At 39.2% G+C, this 22,301-nt stretch overlaps 1 protein-coding gene across 2 annotated transcripts in view; it reads right to left on the bottom strand.

Annotated features, from left to right (window-relative positions):
- The window catches only part of gdf11 (growth differentiation factor 11), a 35,089-nt gene continuing 12,788 nt past the window's right edge, over positions 1-22,301 (bottom strand). The window contains exons 2-3 of one of the 2 annotated variants that reach the window (XM_058055880.1): positions 9,493-9,866; positions 1-4,284 (exon numbers count right to left, since the gene is read on the bottom strand). In XM_058055880.1, coding sequence (XP_057911863.1) covers positions 3,904-4,284; positions 9,493-9,866 — 755 coding nt within the window. In that variant the 3' untranslated portion in view covers positions 1-3,903. The remainder of the gene's footprint in view (positions 4,285-9,492; positions 9,867-22,301) is intronic. The other variant, XM_058055881.1, reaches the window with a different exon arrangement.

Here is a 22,301-nt window from a genome sequence, read left to right as displayed (position 1 = left end):
GTATAATAAACAACAAAGGCAAAAACAAAGCAACAATTGAATAGTTATTCATATGCACAACCATTAAACTACAAAGTTGGGGTGATTTCTTTTTAAAACTACACAAAGAACGCAGGAATGATAAAACATTAGAAGCGGTGAACCTGTCCAAAACATCATAAATGTTGTTATTTACATTTTTTTTTAACTCTCATATAATTATATGAAAACACTCTCACACATACCAGTATACAAAGACTACATTTCAAAATGGCTTCCGCGATAGTCAAGCCATGGCGGGCACAGCTAATAATTACATCTTTTGACCACACATGAGCAGAGCCGCTACCATCAGTCATTCCGTCAACGTCAACTCCATCCCAACCTGAGAGTACGGGGACCCTGTTGGTTTGCTACTATCTTTTTGGGGGTGCGGAGGAGGGCGGGTAAGGGGGGGGGGGGTTCTTAAGGGGTACATTTTGCACATTTGAATTTTTTTTTTTAAAAGGCTAGCTTAGTGAGGTAGACAGACTTTGTAATTCATATGAATAAATATAGACAATTGATCAGTTGAATATTCCCAAACCACTTCCCCCCTAATTTTTTTTCCTCCCTTTGAATTTTTCTAGCATATTCCTGCGATAACAACACAAGTTACAGCACACAAACATGTCGTCCTCTACTTTGGCTAACAATCCCTGGATACTCCTCCCATTCCTGCATGGGCGCTTTCCCTTAAAAACACACACAAAGGCAAATCATGTCGGAAAAAAAAAAAAAAAAAAAAAAGCAAGACATTCAGTCTCTCTAACTTTGCAGCACGTGAACGTATATCGGTGGGCGGGGCCGTTTTTTCCAGTTAAAGCATTCCGTATTCGTTTTTTTTTTCTTGCAGACGTTAATGAATGGACACACGCGATGACTTGTTCGAGGACGCAGTTCCAGATTGGATGTGTGGACAGGCCCCCCGCTTCGGATTTAAAAAAAAAAGTCAGGAAAAGTGTAACAATGGCATCAAGAAAACGTTCGATGACTTTCCTCGTTGGCGTGTAACGGTTTCATCATCATCATCATCATCAGCAGACGCTTGAATGGTTTCGGCTACACTGTACAAGCTCTCTTGTGCTCGGTCAAACACAAAATAACACTTTACCTCCTTCATGCCATAGTGCAAAATTTATTGTTGGTAAAGGTAGAGTGCCCCCCCCCCAAAAAAAGGTGTTTGTACTCCTTTTTTTTTTTTTTCTTTGAATATATACATATATCATTTATATATAATAATGTCAGAAGGCTCTTCCTTTATCCAACAGCATAGTGCTTTCGTTTACAACAATTTGGACATCTCTGCTAGGACGTCCCGGAGACAAAGACACACTTTGAGAATACTAATTTCTACTGTAATCAAGCACTGACGATATAAAGTCTTTAGGATGACGTGGATCGGGGATTTATTCCGAAATTATGGATCCGCAATAACAGTTAGCGGCGTGGAAAAAAACATTCTCTTCCGCATTGAAAGCTGTGAGTATTTCTGAAACGGTAAATAAAATGAAAATAAAATTAAATATGTGATGTCAGAGTCCGCCGTTAATTTATTATACTGGATATTTTTCCTTATTTACATCAGTTCTGTTATGTAATACCGTGTTTTACTGTGTTTTGAGTACTGCTCAGCTTCCCGATGTACTTTACAGTGGCAAATTATTCATAAACAAGCAAATTTTAATTTTATTTTTAGCTGGAAATGATGAAAAAAAGTGAATTAAAGTTATGTTATTTTTAAAAATCTTACCATATTTTTTGTATTTAACGCTTTGTTCAGTTTACAATATTTGTTTGTGAAGATTGATTTGTTGTTGTTTTTTATTATGTATATTTTTTATTTTGTAAGCCAATTTGTCTGCACAATGTATTTTTTTTGGAAATGTATAATTAAAAAAAAATTATAATATGTATTATTATTCCTTTTTTTAACCAAAACTGGCCAAAAAATCTAAAAGAAATCATAAAAAGAAAAAAAAAATCATTTATTAAATATTTTTCTTTATTTACATCAGTTCTGTTATGTAATACCGTGTTTTACTGTGTTTTGAGTACTGCTCAGCTTCCCGATGTACTTTACAGCGGCAAATTATTCATAAACAAGCGAAATTTTAATTTTATTTTTAGCTGGAAATGATGAAAAAAAAGTGAATTAAAGTTATGTTATTTTTAAAAATCTTACCATATTTTTTGTATTTAACGCTTTGTTCAGTTTACAATTTTTGTTTGTGAAGATTGATTTGTGGTTGTTTTTGCTACCTTTACTGCAGTAAAATCACTTCTTGTCATAAAAATAAATAATTTTTTATTTTGTAAGCCAATTTGTCTGCACAATGTATTTTTGGAGGAAATGTATAATTAAAAAAAATTACAATATGTATTATTTTTCCTTTTTTTAACCAAACCTGGCCAAAAAAATCTAAAAGAAATCATAAAAAGAAAAAAAAAAGAAATCATTTTTTATACTGGATATTTTTCCTTATTTACATCAGTTCTGTTATGTAATACCGTGTTTTACTGTGTTTTGAGTACTGCTCAGCTTCCCGATGTACTTTACAGCGGCAAATTATTCATAAGCTAAATTTTAATTTTATTTTTAGCTGGAAGTGATAAAAAAAAGTGAATTAAAGTTATATTATTTTTGAAAAATCTTACCATTTTTTTGTATTTAACGCTTTGTTCAGTTTTACAGTTTACAGTTTTTGTTTGTGAAGATTTTGCTACCTTTACTGCAGTAAAATCGCTTCTTAAAATATATTTTTTAAATTATTCATAAACAAGCAAAATTTTAATTTTATTTTTAGCCGGAAGTGACGAAAAAAAGTGAATTAAAGTTATATTATTTTTAAAAATCTTACCATTTTTTTTGTATTTAACGGTGTGGCTTTTGTTCAGTTTTACAGTTTACAGTTTTTGTTTGTGAAGATTGATTTGTGGTTGTTTTTGCTACATTTACTGCAGTAAAATCGGTTCTTGTCATAACAATAAAATATTTTTTTATTTTGTAAGCCAATTTGTCTGCACGATACATTTTTTTTGGAAATGTATAATTTAAAAAAAAATTATAATGTGCATTATTATTCCTTTTTTTAACCAGAACTGGCCAAATAATCTAAAATAAATGATTAAAAACTGAGTAGAATGGACTTCATAGACCACAATAGAAACCAGCGGGTTATTAAAAAGTCTTTCCAGCTAAAAAGATGCCCATGCAACAATTAAAAATGAACATAATGATATGAATCACAATCACCGTGTGCTTAACTGTACACGTGTAGCACAGCCGCTACTTTAGCACAAACAAACATGTGTTGGTTCATTTGCAGATGGAATAGAATGATGATCTCTACTGTGGGATTTTTTTTTGTTTTTTTGGGGAGTTTTTACAAGACTCCAAATGAAAGAGATCAAAGCGGGCAGTGAAAACGGTTTGTAGATACGCGAGAATGTCACACGGAGGTGTCATACATGAAGGGGTTTGCTTTTTTTTTTTTGGATCTCTGAGCCCGCTTTTACATTTGAAAAACATCTGTAAACAACATTTAGCTGGATTTCTAGCCGTTATATTTTGGCCTCTGGTTTTATTTCGGGAGTGTTTGTGAAATAAAGCAGTGTCCAAAATGTCTTTAACCCCTTCAGGGGCGGACGATGCATGAAAAATTCATGACAAAGACGCCATTAAAAAAAAACATACTTTTAGCACTCCACACGTTCAATTCATCGCCGTTACTCGGTCCCTTGTTACGATTGAACTTAAGTTAGAATCAATTGGATTTCTGTGTTGTGTGTGTGGGATCTGGTGCCAAGAAATGGATTCCGGTGCCAGGGGAGTGCTCCATGTGTGTTTAGTGTGTTTGGATGGAAAAAGGTCGTCCCCTCAGTTTAAGAGCAACCGCATCGATCCACCACCATGCCGGGAATCTTCCCGTGGATGATCTGCTGCTTGTCGTTGAAGTAGAGCATATTAATTGGCGACATCTTAGTCGGGGTGCAGCAGGGCCCCGCCGAGCCCCTGGGGTTGGCGTGCTGCACCAAGTGGGTGTGCGGGTACTTCTGCATGAACATGTACTCGCATTGACCCGAGCAGTAGTTGGCTTTGTAGCGCTTGGGCGCGATGATCCAGTCCCAGCCGAAGGCCTCGAAGTCCACCGTCAGAGGGTAGCGGCAGCAGCGGGATTCGGTGGAGTGCTCGTCGCAGTCCAAGCCCAGGTTTCTTCGAGATCGTTTGGTCGTCTCCAGAACCTTCACTTCCAGGAACGGCTGCTGGAATCAGGGGGAGGGGTTGGTGAGGGCGGCGGGAGAGAGGTGGTTATAAGGGGCGACAGGCAGGTAAGCTAGCTCAGCGACTAATGATGACGCTTTTGTTTATTAAATTAACTTTATCACATTTTTCTTGGTGTGGCGACTTCCTCGGCGTGGAAGTATGACACTGCAGCTCTTTGAAAAAGACAGCAGTTCAAGCACAAATGCTAATAAATTGCAAATAATAATAATAATAATAACAATCGTGACACAAGCCCTTCAAATAGCTGCCTTCAGCTTTGCCTGTCCCAAATTTGAAATCACAGCTCAAAGCAAAAAGTCAGGCAAGAAATGGCTTGTATTTAAAAACACCCGTTAGTTGGGACACTCGTATTCCAAGGTACCACTGTATAAATGACAATAAAAAAGCACTCGCATAGCTCCAGCATTTTCTGCAGCTGAGTGCAACTGAGATTTCAACCCACAGCAACAGGGTTGAACAGAGGTAACTTTGGTCTTGTCATGTCATTGGTGAGCCATCTACCAGGGCTTTGAAGCTACACTTACCATTCAAAATAACAATTTTAATTTTAATTTTAATTTTAATTTTAATTTTAATTTTAATTTTAATTTTAATTTTAATTTTAATTTTAATTTTAATTTTAATTTTAATTTTCATTTTCATTTTCATTTTCATTTTCATTTTCATTTTCATTTTAATTTTAATTTTAATTTTAATTTTAATTTTAATTTTAATTTTAATTTTAATTTTAATTTTAATTTTAATTTTAATTTTAATTTTAATTTTAATTTTAATTTTAATTTTAATTTCATTTTTATTTTTTAGAATTATTTTTAGAATTATTTTTGGATGTTTTTTATTTTTATTTTATTATTATTTTATTTCTTCCAGCTTGTGACCCAACATCAACAGTTGCATTTTCCTAAACTATAGTATAGGCCAAGGGTCAAACATAAACACAACACATTAATCGCATGTGCCAAAAAAAAGGGAATGTTTTACTCGTTTACAGTAATAATTAGCAAATTTAAAGGTCCAGCCAAAAAGCAGTATGCTAATCCGCTGTGGCGACTCCATAATCAGGAAAAAGCCGAAAGAAAAACAAACAAACACATACCGATTAATCATGATTAATTAATTTGAAAAGTGTGATTAATTTGATTAATTTTTTAATCATTTGACAGCCCTAGTTTAAATATGTAGGCTCCAAGGTGAATGAGGACAGGAATTAGAACGCAAAGATTCGTAGATTGATCGTGGAATCAACGTCCAGATGAAGTGAAGACTATACAGGAAGTTAGTAAGACCAGAAAGGAGAAGAAGTTGGGTGCGGCACATCTTATGCTAACCAAGTTCAGGAATGACGAATGGCAAAAGTAGTGGCGATATCGAAGAAGGTGACGAGAAAAGACGAAAATCAATATGCTGATCAAAAAGATCCGCTGTGGCGACTCCGTAATCAGGAAAAAAAATGAAAGAAAAACAAACAAACACATACCGATTAATCATGATTAATTAATTTGAAAACTGTGATTAATTTGATTAATTTTTAATCATTTGACAGCCCTAGTTTAAATATGTAGTCTCCGAGGTGAATGAGGACAGGAATTAGAACAATCAGAGTGGAAGAACCGGAGGACGATGTCTGAGGTTCTACGTGATCAACATAGAATGAACGTCAAAAGTAGTGGCGATATCGAAGAAGGTGATGAGAAAAGACGAAAATCAATATGCTGATCAAAAAGATCCGCTGTGGCGACTCCGTAATCAGGAAAAACCCGAAAGAAAAACAAACACATACCGATTAATCATGATTAATTAATTAGAAAACTGTGATTAATTTGATAAATTTTGAATCATTTGACAGCCCTAGTTTAAATATGTAGTCTCTGAGGTGAATGAGGACAGGAATTAGAACAATCAGAGTGGAAGAACCGGAGGACGATGTCTGAGGTTCTACGTGATCAACATAGAATGAACGTCAAAAGTAGTGGCGATATCGAAGAAGGTGATGAGAAAAGACGAAAATCAATATGCTGATCAAAAAGATCCGCTGTGGCGACTCCGTAATCAGGAAAAACCCGAAAGAAAAACAAACACATATCGATTAATCATGATTAATTCATTTGAAAACTGTGATTAATTTGATTAATTTTTAATCATTTGACAGCCCTAGTTTATGTAGGCTCCAAGGTGAATGAGGACAGGAATTAGAACAATCAGAGTGGAAGAACCGGAGGACGATGTCTGAGGTTCTACGTGATCAACATAGAATGAACGTCAAAAGTAGTGGCGATATCGAAGAAGGTGATGAGAAAAGACGAAAATCAATATGCTGATCAAAAAGATCCGCTGTGGCGACTCCGTAATCAGGAAAAACCCGAAAGAAAAACAAACACATACCGATTAATCATGATTAATTAATTAGAAAACTGTGATTAATTTGATAAATTTTGAATCATTTGACAGCCCTAGTTTAAATATGTAGTCTCTGAGGTGAATGAGGACAGGAATTAGAACAATCAGAGTGGAAGAACCGGAGGACGATGTCTGAGGTTCTACGTGATCAACATAGAATGAACGTCAAAAGTAGTGGCGATATCGAAGAAGGTGATGAGAAAAGACGAAAATCAATATGCTGATCAAAAAGATCCGCTGTGGCGACTCCGTAATCAGGAAAAACCCGAAAGAAAAACAAACACATATCGATTAATCATGATTAATTCATTTGAAAACTGTGATTAATTTGATTAATTTTTAATCATTTGACAGCCCTAGTTTATGTAGGCTCCAAGGTGAATGAGGACAGGAATTAGAACAATCAGAGTGGAAGAACCGGAGGACGATGTCTGAGGTTCTACGTGATCAACATAGAATGAACGTCAAAAGTAGTGGCGATATCGAAGAAGGTGATGAGAAAAGACGAAAATCAATATGCTGATCAAAAAGATCCGCTGTGGCGACTCCGTAATCAGGAAAAACCCGAAAGAAAAACAAACACATACCGATTAATCATGATTAATCATAATTAATTTGAAACCTGTGATTAATTTGATTAATTTTTAATCATTTGACAGCCCTAGTTTAAATATGTAGGCTCCAAGGTGAATGAGGACAGGAATTAGAACAATCAGAGTGGAAGAACCGGAGGACGATGTCGATATCGAAGAAGGTGATGAGAAGAGACGAGTCATATACGGGGAGAAGAACGATGGACATGGAGGTACAGGGATGGAGACGTAGACCCAAGTAGAGGTTGATAGACTTCATGATGGAGGATGTGCGAGGAAACAGTCGTCGGATGCCCTGCATCATACTAGCTACTAGCATACTAGCATCACACTAAGAGCTAATGCTAATATTTTGCCTTAGTCGTAGCATTTCTATGACTGATGATTATTCGGGATGTTACATGTTACATGTTGAATATCATGTTGGATGATCTGGTATCACCAAATCTACGATACGTGCTTGTTTATTATGAACTTGAACTATTAGGTAAGCGGAACGGTGCACCAAAGTAGTCCCTGGTCCCTCAGTGAGTCCAGCTGGACTCCAGTAGAGTTTATGTGACGCATGAAGAAGAAGATGTAACCTCAAAAGGCCAGTGGGGTGAGACCACCGCTTGTTGCAGAAACTAAAGTCCCACTGGATCAGGGGAGCGTTTCTTTTTTATGTCTTTGCTTGTTTTGTTTTTTTGATCCTGCCGTTGTTTTGGTTGTTTTTCTTTTCCCTTTTTGGCTTGAAAAATAATAACAGCCACGGCTGTGTAGTTCGAGGACAACGCTTTTTTTGGCCAAAACACCAAAGATGACAACTGATATCTGATCCAAATCAGTACAAATTTATACTAAATGTGTACTAAAGATGCATACAGTCCGTTACAGCCTCTTTTATTCACTGTTGATACAATTCCTATTTTATTTCATAGTAATGGTAATGGTTTAATTTCATTTGAACATGCATCAGATTACAATTGAATGCATCACATAATCAGTTCTCAGTTCCACATGTCCAAAAGGAGTAGGAAGAAGCAAAGCTTATTAAATCCTACCCCTCCATCTGGTACTTTTACAATCAGTAACTGTTACATTTGTTCACTTCCTGCTTTCCTAATACAGTTTAATAAATTTTTTCAATTTAATAAAAAAAATTAATTTAATTAAAAAAATATTTTAATTAAACAATTATTTATTTTTTTAAAAATAATTTAATTAAAAATTAATTTAATTAAAAAAAATATTTAATTTAATTTAATTTTTTGGGTTTTTTTGTATTTCATCCTTGTATTTAGCAAACATCAACTGCTCGTATTGTTTCTTGAATTGGCTCATCGTTGTGCATTGTTTGATTTCCTTACTCAATAGTACTTTTAAATGTGTCCTGTACATGTACATTATACATACATGATTATTATTTGAAGTAAACACAGTAAAATGGCTGCTTTGAATTCAGAAAAAAAACACTTACAAATGCATTCAACATAGAAAAATGACTTGACATGTGCATTAAGTACTATTTCTGGCCACTTGGGGGCAGTAAAAACAAGAGCCAGTCATAGAAGCCACCACTAGTTTATATTTTCTGATGATTATTTTGATTTCTTCCATAAGCATACATTTTTCTTAATTGACTTCTTTGCTTTTATGCTTTTATTAACCCATTATAGAGAATCCATAAACATATTACAAAAAGTAACATTACAAATTACAAAAAACTATTTTTATATGCAGTGTTTTTTCTAAATGTTTGATTCATTATAAGAGTACTATTGTACTATATTTTTATTTAATTTACCTAACTTCATTTTAAATGATGTGTGTTATCTTCCATAAATTACAACGAGATAAAGCGGTTAACATGAAATGAATAGGGTCACATATGTAATCTATGTGTCGTCATTTTATAACACGTCCTATGAGTCCTGTCCTAATTTATGTGCTAATTTAAAGCTGGAAGCATTGAACAAGAATTAGCACAACTAAAATCTTTCGCAGCATAATTACCAGGAATGTATTTACCAGAGTTAAATAATTATTTATAATGTATTCAAATCAAATGTGACTTTTATTGTGAAAAGACCCGCCTTGCTACAAAGAATAGTTTAGAATTGGGGAGAAAGTTTTTGGATCCGGGTAAATTTGGTGAAAATTTACCAGGGTTTTAGTCAGATCCCTTGCCCCAGGGACAGGTCTAAGGGTCCTTACCAGCCCCTCCTCCCCGGGTCGCAGCGAGGTAACGGCCAGGTCATTGCCACTCTCATCAAAGGCGTTGATGTCGATTCCCCAGTTGGTGTGAGGCTGTTTGAACCAGTTCTGCAACACGTGCTTGAAGTCAATACTTTGCCAGTGGCCCACCCTGGAGTTGAGTTCGATCTTCAGGGAGCGGATGCGGATGTGGCGGCTGCCTTGCTCCGTGATGGGCTTGAGTCGCAGAATCTGCAGGTAGACGGTGGACGTCTGCTGGAGGGGTCGCAGGTACACCCACAGCTGGGCCTTCAGCACCTTGGTGAACATGAGTTTGGGGCTGAACTTGAAGAAACAGCAGCTGGGTTTGCCGTTCACCTGCACCAGGGGCTCCGCTACGACAGAAAGCACAGATATTAATATGCAATATTATACTTTTATGCTGTAAATACTACAATATTGAAGAAATCAATGAAAAAAAACTAAGAGTCAATAGTCGTTTTTGCTTTTGTTTACTTATTTTGTGCTAATGACTTTATTTTGGGCTGCACGGCTAACGAGTGGTTAGCGTGCAGGCCTCACAGCTTGGAGACCCGAGTTCAATTCCACTCTCGCCCATCTCTGTGTGGAGTTTGCATGTTCTCCCCGTGCATGCGTGGGTTTTCTCCGGGTACTATGGACACCACAAGATGTGAAGTTTTGATTTAGTTTAGTTTTATTTAGTTATGTATAGGTATAAGAGTTATCCTTTTTAAAATGATTAAAACACTGTACAGTTAATAAATATTAGGCGTCTGTGTGGAGTTTGCATGTTCTCCCCGTGCATGCGTGGGTTTTCTCCGGGTACTATGGACACCACAAGATGTGAAGTTTTGATTTAGTTTAGTTTTATTTAGTTATGTATATGTATAAGAGTTAACCTTTTTAAAATGATTAAAACACTGTAAAGTTAATAAATATTAGGTGTCTGTGTGGAGTTTGCATGTTCTCCCCGTGCATGCGTGGGTTTTCTCCGGGTACTATGGACACCACAAGATGTGAAGTTTTGATTTAGTTTAGTTTTATTTAGTTATGTATATGTATAAGAGTTATCATTTTTAAAATGATAAAAACACTGTACAGTTAATAAATATTAGGCGTCTGTGTGGAGTTTGCACGGTTGTCGAGTGGTTAGCGCACAGGCCACACAGCTAGAGACCCGGGTTCGATTCCCGTGTGCGATTCCCTCCTGGGTTTTTCCACTGAAGAGCTTTTTGAGCACCTCGGCAACCTCAGCACCAGAGATGGTACATTCCAATGAAGAGTCCCGGACACTGCTTCCTCATTGGAAAGACGTGTAGGTGGGATCGAGGAGGTCTTCCAAGTATGTCGAGTCAAGGTCAACATCACACCATCTTGCTTCCTCGTCCTAAGACAGCAGATAGCGGTCCAGAATCTCTATGAAAGTCGTTCTCATTGGCTTCTCCGAACTCCTACCACCTGATCTGCATCTTCCACCCATACTTCACACCTTCCACTGTGGGGCCGGGTGTCCCGATGACAAGTCCACATGTGGACACCCTTGAGTTTGAACATCGTGATCATTACGGACGTCTGCTATGAACATGACGGACAGTCTTCCCGATCACGCCGCTCTAGGTTTCACTGTCATCGCCAATGTAAATGTTGAAGTCCCCCCAGAACAAAAAGGACCCCAAAAAGAGTGGGGTACTCTGAACTGCTATATGGTACAACAGTCAGGACTGCAGAGACCTTCTTGTCCACCGGGTTAGACTGTGCAACCCCCAACCAGAGAGGTGCCATTCCAAAAACCCAGAACTACCATCTGCAACCGAGAATCGGCCCGCCAAGGTCCCTGCTTTCAGCCACCCTGGACCCGACCCGTTTGGCCCCTCCTATGAGTGGTGAGCCCATTGGATCTCGACCTGTTCCTACAACTTCCAGGGTGCATACTTGCTATGATATGCTGTGATGTTAAATTTCCTGTTTTCTTTCAGCATCAGTTTTGACTAAAGGTCATTTCATCAATTTTGACTGAATAGTGTTGGTTTTAATTCATGCAAAAAAATACTGGTATCTAACAAAAGCAGAGAAATACTGAACTCAGAAGGAAAACTAAAAACGATATCGAATCAGCTTTTATTTGGTGACGGAGCCAACGGACACATCACGTCTCCACACCAGTTGTTCTTAATAGAATACTGTCATAGTGACAACACTGCGACTTCTTACACTTGCTAGTCTGAGTGTGTTCACACACCAACAGTTGTGTCAACACCGTGTACCCCTCCACACCCCCCTCCGCTTCCCCCATGGCTTTGGGGAGCAGCTTTTTCAACATTAATGCATGAATTAATCCCACGGCATTGACAGTTACACAGAAAATATTCAACCCTGACTGTATATATACTGTATTGTATTATACCGTATTGTATGGACAGAAAAGGTGTCCAGTGTTTATGGAACATAAACACTTGTTTCATTTATAAGTCGCTCTGGAGTATAAGTCACAGGAACAGCCAACCTAGGAAAAAAAGTGTGACTTATAGTTTGGAAAATATGGTATTATACAAATGGTTAATAATACAAATGTTGTCTGTTTCTATGTCTGTCCATCCATACATCCATCAATCCATCCGTCCATCCATCCGTCCGTCCATCCGTCTGTCCATACATCCGTTCATCCATCCGTCCGTCCATCCATCCGTCCGTCCATCCAGCCATCCATCCATCAATCCATCCATCCATCCATCCATCCATCCATCTGTCCATCCATCCGTCTGTCCATACATCCGTTCATCCATCCGTCCATCCATCCATCCATCCATCCATCCATCCGTCCATCCATCCGTCTGTCCATACATCCGTTCATCCATCCATCCATCTGTCCGTCTGCCATCCATCTGTTCATCCATCCGTCCATCCATCCATCAATCCATCCATCCGTCTGTCCGTCCATCCATCTGTCTGTCCATACATCCGTTCATCCATCCGTCCATCCATCAATCCATCCATCCGTCCATCCATCCGTCTGTCCATAAATCCGTTCATCCATCCGTCCATCCATCCATCCGTCCATCCATCCATCCATCCGTCTGTCCATACATCTGTTCATCCATCCATCCATTCGTCCATCCGTCCATCCATCCATCCATCCGTCCATCCATCCATCCGTCCATCCATCCATGCATCCATCCATCCATCCATCCGTCCGTCCATCCATCCATCCATCCATCCGTCCATCCATCCGTCCGTCCGTCCGTCTGTCCATCCATCTGTCTGTCCATACATCCGTTCATCCATCCGTCCATCCATCCATCCGTCCATCCATCCATCCGTCCATCCATCCATCCATCCGTCCATCCATCCATCCATCCATCCGTCTGTCCATAAATCCATTCATCCATCTGTCCATCCATCCATCCATCCATCCATCCGTCTGTCCATACATCCGTTCATCCATCCATCCGTCCATCCATCCATCTGTCCATCCGTCCATTCATACATCCGTCCATCCGTCTATCCATACATCCGTTCATCCATCCGTCCATCTGTCCATCCGTCCATCCGTCCATCCATCCATCCATCCATCCATCCGTCCATCCATCCGTCTGTCCATACATCCATCCATCCATCCATCCATCCGTCTGTCCATACATCCGTTCATCCATCCATCCATCCATCCATCAGTCATGAGTCCAAGACAAGTCTTATGTCTCGACTTCAGTGCGACTCCTAGAGTCCCCATCTCTGTGTAACTGTAGTATAGTTATAGTAAGGCGATATTACGTGATCACATGATGTTAAAACAGTTCTTACAGTTCACATTTGTTTTATCTACACACAGGCTCTGCGTACAATCTGCTTTTTGACTCCATCAATTCATTTTGGTTACCAATTCTGAAAAAACCCATCCATTTGCATATTAAAACACAAATCAGTGATGGTGGTGGCCAGCGGCCAGATGGTCACCTTAGATTCCCTTGGGTCAGTCACAATGAAACGGTCTTACCCCTGCATTACATCTGACAAAATTACCTTTTTTTTTTTTTAAATAAGCAAATCCACTTTGACGTGGATTAAGATGCGTGTTAAAGAACACGAGGTATGTGCTGAAATAGGCAGATTTATTCCTGTCATGATCCGCCGGTGTTTCCGCGATTGGGACCACATGTCAGATGTGGGTTCATTTACATAGACCTCCATCTGATATAATGACATCCATCCATTGCATTCATACATTCATTTCCATGTAAAGTGTTCGTTTATGAAGGGAAATTTATTCCGCATCTACGCGGCATAATAATGCTCTAAGAGAGTACAAAAGAATATTTTATATGCGCCATTTTCCCTGAGAATATTTGACACGAATATCATTGTAGATGATAAGTGAATAAAGTGTCGAATAGTGTCATTTATCTGCCAATGGACTGTTCCGGAATAAAGAAAAAAGCTCAAATGTGCATGCGCTTGTCAATCATTGCTCAATCGGAGGTTGCTCGGGCAACTTGCAAATGCTTCCTGGGTCAAAAGGTTATTCGGCACCTCAGACTAGTTAAGAAATGGGATCAGGGGTCAAAACCGTCAGGCTCTTTACATCTCACGGGGTGCTGGGGAGGGGTGACTCCTAATAGCCAGATTGAGTTTGAAGGTCAAGGTCGCCCCTCTGGCAATGCTAATATGTCTTTCTTCAACAGAGACGGGAAATCGGTGAAGCACAACAGTAGGCCCTCGGTTTTTGTTTTTGTTTTCGATTAGGGTGGCGACTCTTCGGCCAATCGTACCAAACCTCGACAGTGACGCCGAACAAGACTTGTAATTGAATCACGGGATATGAATTGATTGAGGTACAGATGGACTGTTGAATAAGCGCCAAAGCGCGGGACAGACGTGGTCCTTCAAGCCTGTATGTCCAAGCCCGGTCATTAGCGAGTGTAAATTATAGCGTCTCACGCTGGACAAACAATATGTCAATGTTCCTTTTTCGCTGGGTTGATGAGGTCACGGCAATTAACGTGTTTGTTCATCAGCACAACGTTGCAAATGAACGATTCCCAGGTTTGCCTCTCAGTCGGTCTATGCTGTCAGTTTTAGGTTCCTACCTATGGCCGTTTTGGTTCCTACCTAGGTTGCATATAAGTTAATGAGGCGGAACTAATTCTCTGTAAAATCCTTGTTTCCGCACGTGCGCGTTTAGTCGTTGTTTGCCATACTATTTACAGCTCAAAAGCTAATACTAGGTGCTAAAAGTTGATATGTCCAAAAGGAGTAGGAAGAAGCAAAGCTTATTAAATCCTACCCCTCCATCTGGTACTTTTACAATCAGTAACTGTTACATTTGTTCACTTCCTGCTTTCCTGATATAGTTTTTTAAATCAATTTTGTAGTTTTTTATACCACTACATTACTTACTGTTTTTGCGGCATAATTACATGATTAATTAAGCATTGGTTGCTAACACCACATAGGAAGTACTACACTGCTACACAAGTATTGAGAAATAATGGTAATGGTTTTATTTCATTTGAACATGCATCAGATTACAATTGAATGCATCCCATAATCAGTTCCCAGTTCCACATGTCCAAAAGGAGTAGGAAGAAGCAAAGCTTATTAAATCCTACCCCTCCATCTGGTACTTTTACAATCAGTAACTGTTACATTTGTTCACTTCCTGCTTTCCTAATATAATTAAATTTAAATTTTTTTTTAATTTAATTCAAAAAAAATATTTAATAAAAATATATATTTATTTAAAAAAAATAATTTAATTCAAAAAAAAATTTAAATTTAATTTAATTTAATAAAGTTTTAATAAAGTTAATTTAATAAAGTGTTTCAAATGTAGTTCTTCCCTGAGATCATATTTCTCCTCTTTTGTAGAGAAGTATTGGATGACATTTTTAGCTAATTGTTTTTTTTTTTTTAGCCTTATGCATTATTTTAGCTGTTTGAGGATGAACTATATCAGCAAGTTGAAGTATTTGTGATTTTAGAAATAAGGAGTTAGTATGTTCTTTGTAGGCGCCATTATGAATAATCCTTACTGACCTTTTTTTGCAGTACATTTCGCGAGTGAAAACGTATGTAATGTGGCAAGTTTATTTGCACCATTGTAACGAAAAAGGGTTTAATGATAAGAAAATGAATTTGTAGACATAATGTTATTGTATATTTGTGTATTATGTGACCAGTCATTTTTTGTATTTGTTTGAATCCCTTTTTGTTCTCACGTTGGTTTTGCAATAAATCCATTAGCAAAACACAAGAACTAGTTGCTGTCTGTTGCACATTCGGGGGATTTATATTGGGGTTGATGATGATTATTGGTTGGCATTAATCGATGAAGATGGCAAACAATGCAAGTCATTCTGGAGAAGGAGCAACGTGAGAAGTGATTAAGTTGGGACCATTATTAAACACACATGCCTAACATATGAGCCACGTCACGGGCAAACAATGACTTCATTGATGAATTCAATTTGGGCCTTTATAGATCCTGTAAGGGCTCTAGTGGAAGGAGGAGGAGGAGGAGGAGAAGGAGGAGGAGATGGAGGAGGAGGAGGAATGCCTCCGGCTTTATTACACAGCACATTTTAGCAGAGTGTTTCACTTGGGGAAAGCCGGTGAGTTTCGCTTGTAAAGCACGGAAAACCAGTGGGACGCTTAAAAGTCTTCAATTAGCTTTGCTTCTGCTGCCATCGCAGATTGGAGAAGACAAGAACACGACTGATGTAAAACCATGGAGACGTTGACTTCCATAATTCAGCACCACCGAAACCGATGGTAAACCATCTTACTATGGGGCAATGGACATGACGGTTTCTATGATAATAATGGTATTGGTATTTGATATTGGAGTCTATACACAACATACACATTTTGGTTCAAGAGATAGGGAAGACCAGGGTTTGATTCCCTGCTTGGGCATCTCTCTGTGGAGTTTGCATGTTTTCTCCGGGTACTCCGGTTTCCTCCCACATTCCAAAAACATGCTAGGTTAATTAGCCACTCCAAATTGTCCATAGGTATGAATGTGAGTGTGAATGGTTGTTTGTCTATATGTGCCCTGTGATTGGCTGGCCACCAGTCCAGGGTGTACCCCGCCTCTCGCCCGAAGACAGCTGGGATAGGCTCCAGCATGCCCCACGACCCTTGTGTGGATAAGGGGCATCAAAAATGGATGGATGGATGGACAGATGGACAAATGGACAAACGGATGTATAGACAGACGGATAGAAGGATGGATGGATGGATGGATGGATGGATGGATGGATGGATGGACGGATGGACGGATGGACGAACGGATGTATGGACAAACGGATAGAAGGATGGATGGATGTATGGATGTATGGATGGACGGACGGATGGATGTATGGATGGACAGATGGACGGATGGATGAACGGATGTATGGACAAACAGATAGAAGGATGGATGGATGGATGGATGGACGGATGGATGGATGGATGGACGGACGGGTGGATGGACGGACGGATAGATGGATGGATGGATGGACGGACGGGTGGATGGACGGATGGCTAGATGGATGGATGGATGGATGGATGGATGGATGGATGGATAGATGGATGGATGGATGAACAAACAGACAGATGGATGGATGGACGGATGGATAGATGGATGGATGGATCAACGGACGGACGGATAGATGGATGGATAGATGGACAGATGGATGGTTGGATGGATGGATGGATGGGTGGATGAACGGATGGATAGATGGATGGATGGATGGATGGATGGACAAACAAACAGACAGATGGATGGATGGATGGGAGAAAGGACGGACGGATAGATGGATGGATAGATGGATGGTTGGATGGATGGATGGATGGAAAGATGGATGGATGGATGAAAGGACGGACGGATAGATGGATAGATGGATGGATAGATGGATGGTTGGATGGATGGATGAATGGACAGATAGATGGTTGGATGGATGGATGGATGGATGGACAGATGGATGTTGGATGGATGGATGGATGGATGAACAGATGGATGGATGGATGGACAGATGGATGGATGGATGGATGGACGGCCATAGAAACAGACAACATTTGTATTATTATTAGTGATTATTACCAACAGTTCAGCTCTTTCTCATTCCATTATGCCTTTTTGTTTGTTGTTTTTTTAGTTCAATGACATTTTTACAATATGCCACAGGCCAATAAAAACCCAGGGGCCCATTTGAGGACCCATTCCGCATTCTGGACACCCCTGGTTTAACAGTTTCATGCATGCATGCATGACAATGTATCGAGAAAATCAACAATGGTGGAGTGGTCAACTTATTGTTATGATAGGCTATACATTCAATGACAGCTAATGTGAGTGGCTAAACTTTGCCAAATCGCTATCATTACCTGTCAACAATTAACAAGATCAATTAACCGTATTTAAACATGTCAAATACATGGAACTAGATCAGCACTTACATGCACTGCTGCCAACTAGTGGTCCGGCATGCACATTACAGCCACCATTTTTTCATTTTTGACTTAGCAATCCTCATGTAGTGCCCTAAAGGCCTTCCTTCCACTTTTACATAAGACTTAAAAGTACGTAAGCATTAACAGATGCCGTGTTTTTTCCAAAGGAAACCGCCTTGTTTGCCTTTCCTCCCCACGTTTCATTACAACAGCAGCTTATTTCCCCGTGGTATAATTGCAAAATATGCAGCGCATGGCTTTTACTGCCGACGCGCAGCAGGCTTGCAGGTAAGCCTATCAAGCATCTGGTCGCCCCCCCCCCCCCCCACCCCCCGGGTACCTGTGACGCACCGTTAGCCCCGCGGCCTTCTATACGTGCGAGTAACGCCGGACGTATAGAACATAAGGCTTTTATTCAGCACGCCGGCCATTTAAAATCCCTTAAATAAGCACATGCGGTAACGATGGGGGAGAGTTGAGCTAGTTAAACTCTTAATTGATGCTAAGGTGCAGCTATACAATGAAAACGGTTGCGGGGGGGGGGGGGGGGGTGCTTAAAGTTAAATATGTTATTTAATATTTTCAGTGATGAAAAAGTTTTGTAAAGTTTCATAATGTATGACAAAGCTTTGGCGTTAAAAATGATTTTACTAGTCCGTCCATTCACTTATTAATCATAAAGTCATAAAGGCATCTATAGATTTATCATATACATTAAGGCAGTGATTTTCAACCACTAGTGTACCTTGAGAAACCGTCAGGTGTGCCGTGAGGAATTATCCAATATCACTTTTTTATAATTAACATTTATTAATCATCATTTGGCGGCACGGTGGTCAAGTGGTTAGCACGCAGACCTCACAGCTAGGAGACCAGGGTTCAATTCCACCCTCGGCCATCTCTGTGTGGAGTTTGCATGTTCTCCCCCGTGCATGCGTGGGTTTTCTCCGGGTACTCCACATTCCAAAAAACATGCTAGGTTAATTAGCGACTCCAAATTGTCCATAGGTATGAATGTGAGTGTGAATGGTTGTTTGTCTATATGTGCCCTGTGATTGGCTGGCCACCAGTCCAGGGTGTACCCCGCCTCTCGCCCGAAAACAGCTGGGATAGGCTCCAGCACCCCCCGCGACCCTCGTGAGAAAAAGCGGTAGAAAATGAATGAATGAATGAATGAATGAAATTAAAATTAAAATTAAAATTAAAATTAAAATTAAAATTAAAATTAAAATTAAAATTAAAATTAAAATTAAAATTAAAATTAAAATTAAAATTAAAATTAAAATTAAAATTAAAATTAAAATTAAAATTAAAATTAAAATTAAAATTAAAATTAATGTAATAGCCAACATTATTATTTGAACATTCATTCATTTTCTACCGCTTTTTTCCTCACGAGGGTCGCGGGGGTGCTGGAGCCTATCCCAGCTGTCTTCGGGCGAGAGGCGGGGTACACCCTGGACTGGTCGCCAGCCAATCAAAGGCCACTTATAGACAAACAACCATTCACACTCACATTCATACCTATGGACAATTTGGAGTCGCTAATTAACCTAGCATGTTTTTTTGGAATGTGGGAGGAAACCGGAGTACCCGGAGAAAACCCACGCATGCACGGGTACAGGTCTGCGCGCTAACCACTAGACCGCCGTGCCGCCCTATATATATATAATTAGATAAATAAAATAAATCAATAAAATTTGAGTGTATACATATGACATGCTAAATTAAGTTCATGTAATAGTCAACATTATTATTTGAACATAACTTAAAAAATAAAAAGTTTATCTAAATCAATTAATTCCATTTTTTACATTGCATTTATGTATTAAATCAAGTATTAAATCAACAGATACTCTGAATTACTTTTTACAGTGTAGAGCCCTTTTTTTTTTTTTTTTTTTTTTTAGAGTGTAGTATTGGTCCGTGTGGCAACACCTACCTTGTTCCTCCGATAGACTTATTGATGCACGATTTTGTAACATTTTTGGTTAATTGTGTATCACAAGATTTTTCCAATGTAAAAAAAAATGTGCTGCGGCTTAAAAAAAGGTTGAAAAACACTGCATTAAGCTACTTATGCCATTGAGGTGAAAGTACACATTTAGTCATTTATTGTTAATATCCAAACGGATAGCACATTATGGTATGAATCTAGATAGGAGTCCCATTTGCATATATATATCTATATTTTCTTTCCTTAATGGGAAATGCAAATGTGGCATTTTGTGGCGAGTGTGTGTTTTGGCAGCCGTCGTGTTGAATAGATGTGACTCTAGGGTATCCCCACGCACCTCGGCATATTAATCATCGTGACACTTTCACGACCCTTCTAATAAGACAGGGGCCACGGTACACCCCAACCAAACATCCCATCCCACAACAGCCCCACTCCCTCTTTGTCTCTCGACCAGTCCCCAGGGACGGGAAGAAGAAGGTGGTGGGGGAGGCCGGGGTTGGGTTGCGAGTGGAGGTGGAGTGCGTGTGTGTGTGTGTGTGTGTATGTGGTGGGAGTGTGAAGTTAGACCCCCTCATTCGGAAGCCCTCCCTCGGGACAACGGCAGGCACAAGACTCCTATTAGGACCGAGCACAGTAGCCCCCCAGGAGCAACAAAAGACACCTCCTAATGCTCCTTGTTGTAGCCGAGTGCACACAAACACACAAGAGAAACACGGAACGGTACATAAACATACAAAATACACAAAACTCCAAAAATCACCACAACGACTCTTTAAAGTCACTTTTTTCGATGTAGTTTCATTTTAAGACTATGGGGCGTCCCCCAGCAGGACCGGGGCGGGCGGGGGGGTTGGTTTGGGAAGGAGAGTGGGGGGATGAAACAAGTGCAGTCAACTGCAATAAGGTGGACAGCTGGACAGCAGAAAGCTGTTTGAGGCGTTCATGTCAGGTCTTTTTCTCTGGTTCACAAACTTTTTACATGTACATGTTATTTTTTTGAATAAAGTCATTTTGCTACTTTGCCTTTTTGCTATGGCGAAATCCAACAAAAAGTCAGTTTTACCACAGAAATGCGAATAAAAAAATCAAGATTGTAGGTTTTCAAGAACTCAAATCACTAAGACCAAAACCACTGCTGAACAAAAAACAACATTAAGGCTCATCTCAACTTGATGATCCCCAAGACCTTTGGTGGTTGAACTTTTTAGAAGGTGTTTGTCGTATTAAATGTGGTGTACAAGTTACACCGCAGTTCGGAAAAAGAACATCATACCATTGGTAAAATATGGTGGTGGTAGTGTAACGGTCTAGAGCTGTTTTGCTGTTTTTTTGCTGTAATAAATGGAACCTTGAACTCTGCTGTCTACCAAAAATTCCTGAAAGAGAATGTCCGGCCATCTGTTTGTGACCCAAGATGAAATTAGATGAAAGTATTAGATGAAAGTAACACCACAGTTCAGAAAAAGAACATCATACCATTGGTAAAATATGGTGGTGGTAGTGTAACGGTCTAGAGCTGTTTTGCTGTTTTTTTTGCTGTGATATGCTATGGCGAAATCCAACAAAAAGTCAGTTTTACCACAGAAATGTGAATAAAAAATCAAGGTTGTATGTTTTCAGGAACTCAAAAAAACAAAAAACAACATTAAGGCTCATCTCAACTTTGCCAGAAAACATCTTGATGATCCCCAAGACCTTTGGTGGTCAAACTTTTTGGAAGGTGTGTCGTATTAAATGTGGTGTACAAGTAACACCACAGTTCAGAAAAAGAACATCATACCATTGGTAAAATATGGTGGTGGTAGTGTAAAGGTCTAGAGCTGTTTTTTTGCTGTGATAAATGGAACCATGAACTCTGTTGTCTACCAAAAATTCCTGAACGACCCAAGATGAAATTAGATGAAAGTATTAGATGAAAGTAACACCACAGTTCAGAAAAAGAACTTCATACCATTGGTAAAATATGGTGGTGGTAGTCTAATGGTCTGGAGCTGTTTTACTGTTTTTTTTTTTGCTTTAATAAATGGAACCAAGAACTCTGTTGTCTACCTAAAATTCCTGAACGAGAATGTCCGACCATCTGTTTGTGACCCAAGATGAAATTAACTTGGGTTCTGCAGACATGACACATGCCCACCAACCAAAATGACCCCAAGAGCACAGCAACGACACATCCAAGAGGTCACAAAAGACCCCACAACAATGTCCAAAGAACTGCAGGCCTCACTTGCCTCAGTGAAGATTAGTTTTCATGACTCTACTATAAGACACCGGGCAAAAACGGCATGCAGGGTAGAGTTCCAAGACCAAAACCACTGCTGAACAAAAAAACCCCACTAAGGCTCATCTCAATTTTTCAAAAAAAACATCTTGATGATCCCCAAGACCTTTGGTGGTCGAACTTTGGTGGTCGAAGTTACAC

The sequence above is a fragment of the Doryrhamphus excisus genome, chromosome 18, assembly GCF_030265055.1.
Source record: "Doryrhamphus excisus isolate RoL2022-K1 chromosome 18, RoL_Dexc_1.0, whole genome shotgun sequence".
NCBI classification, from domain to species: domain Eukaryota; kingdom Metazoa; phylum Chordata; class Actinopteri; order Syngnathiformes; family Syngnathidae; genus Doryrhamphus; species Doryrhamphus excisus.
Note: the sequence above shows the minus strand (reverse complement) of the source record. Positions and strands in the feature narration are given on the sequence as shown.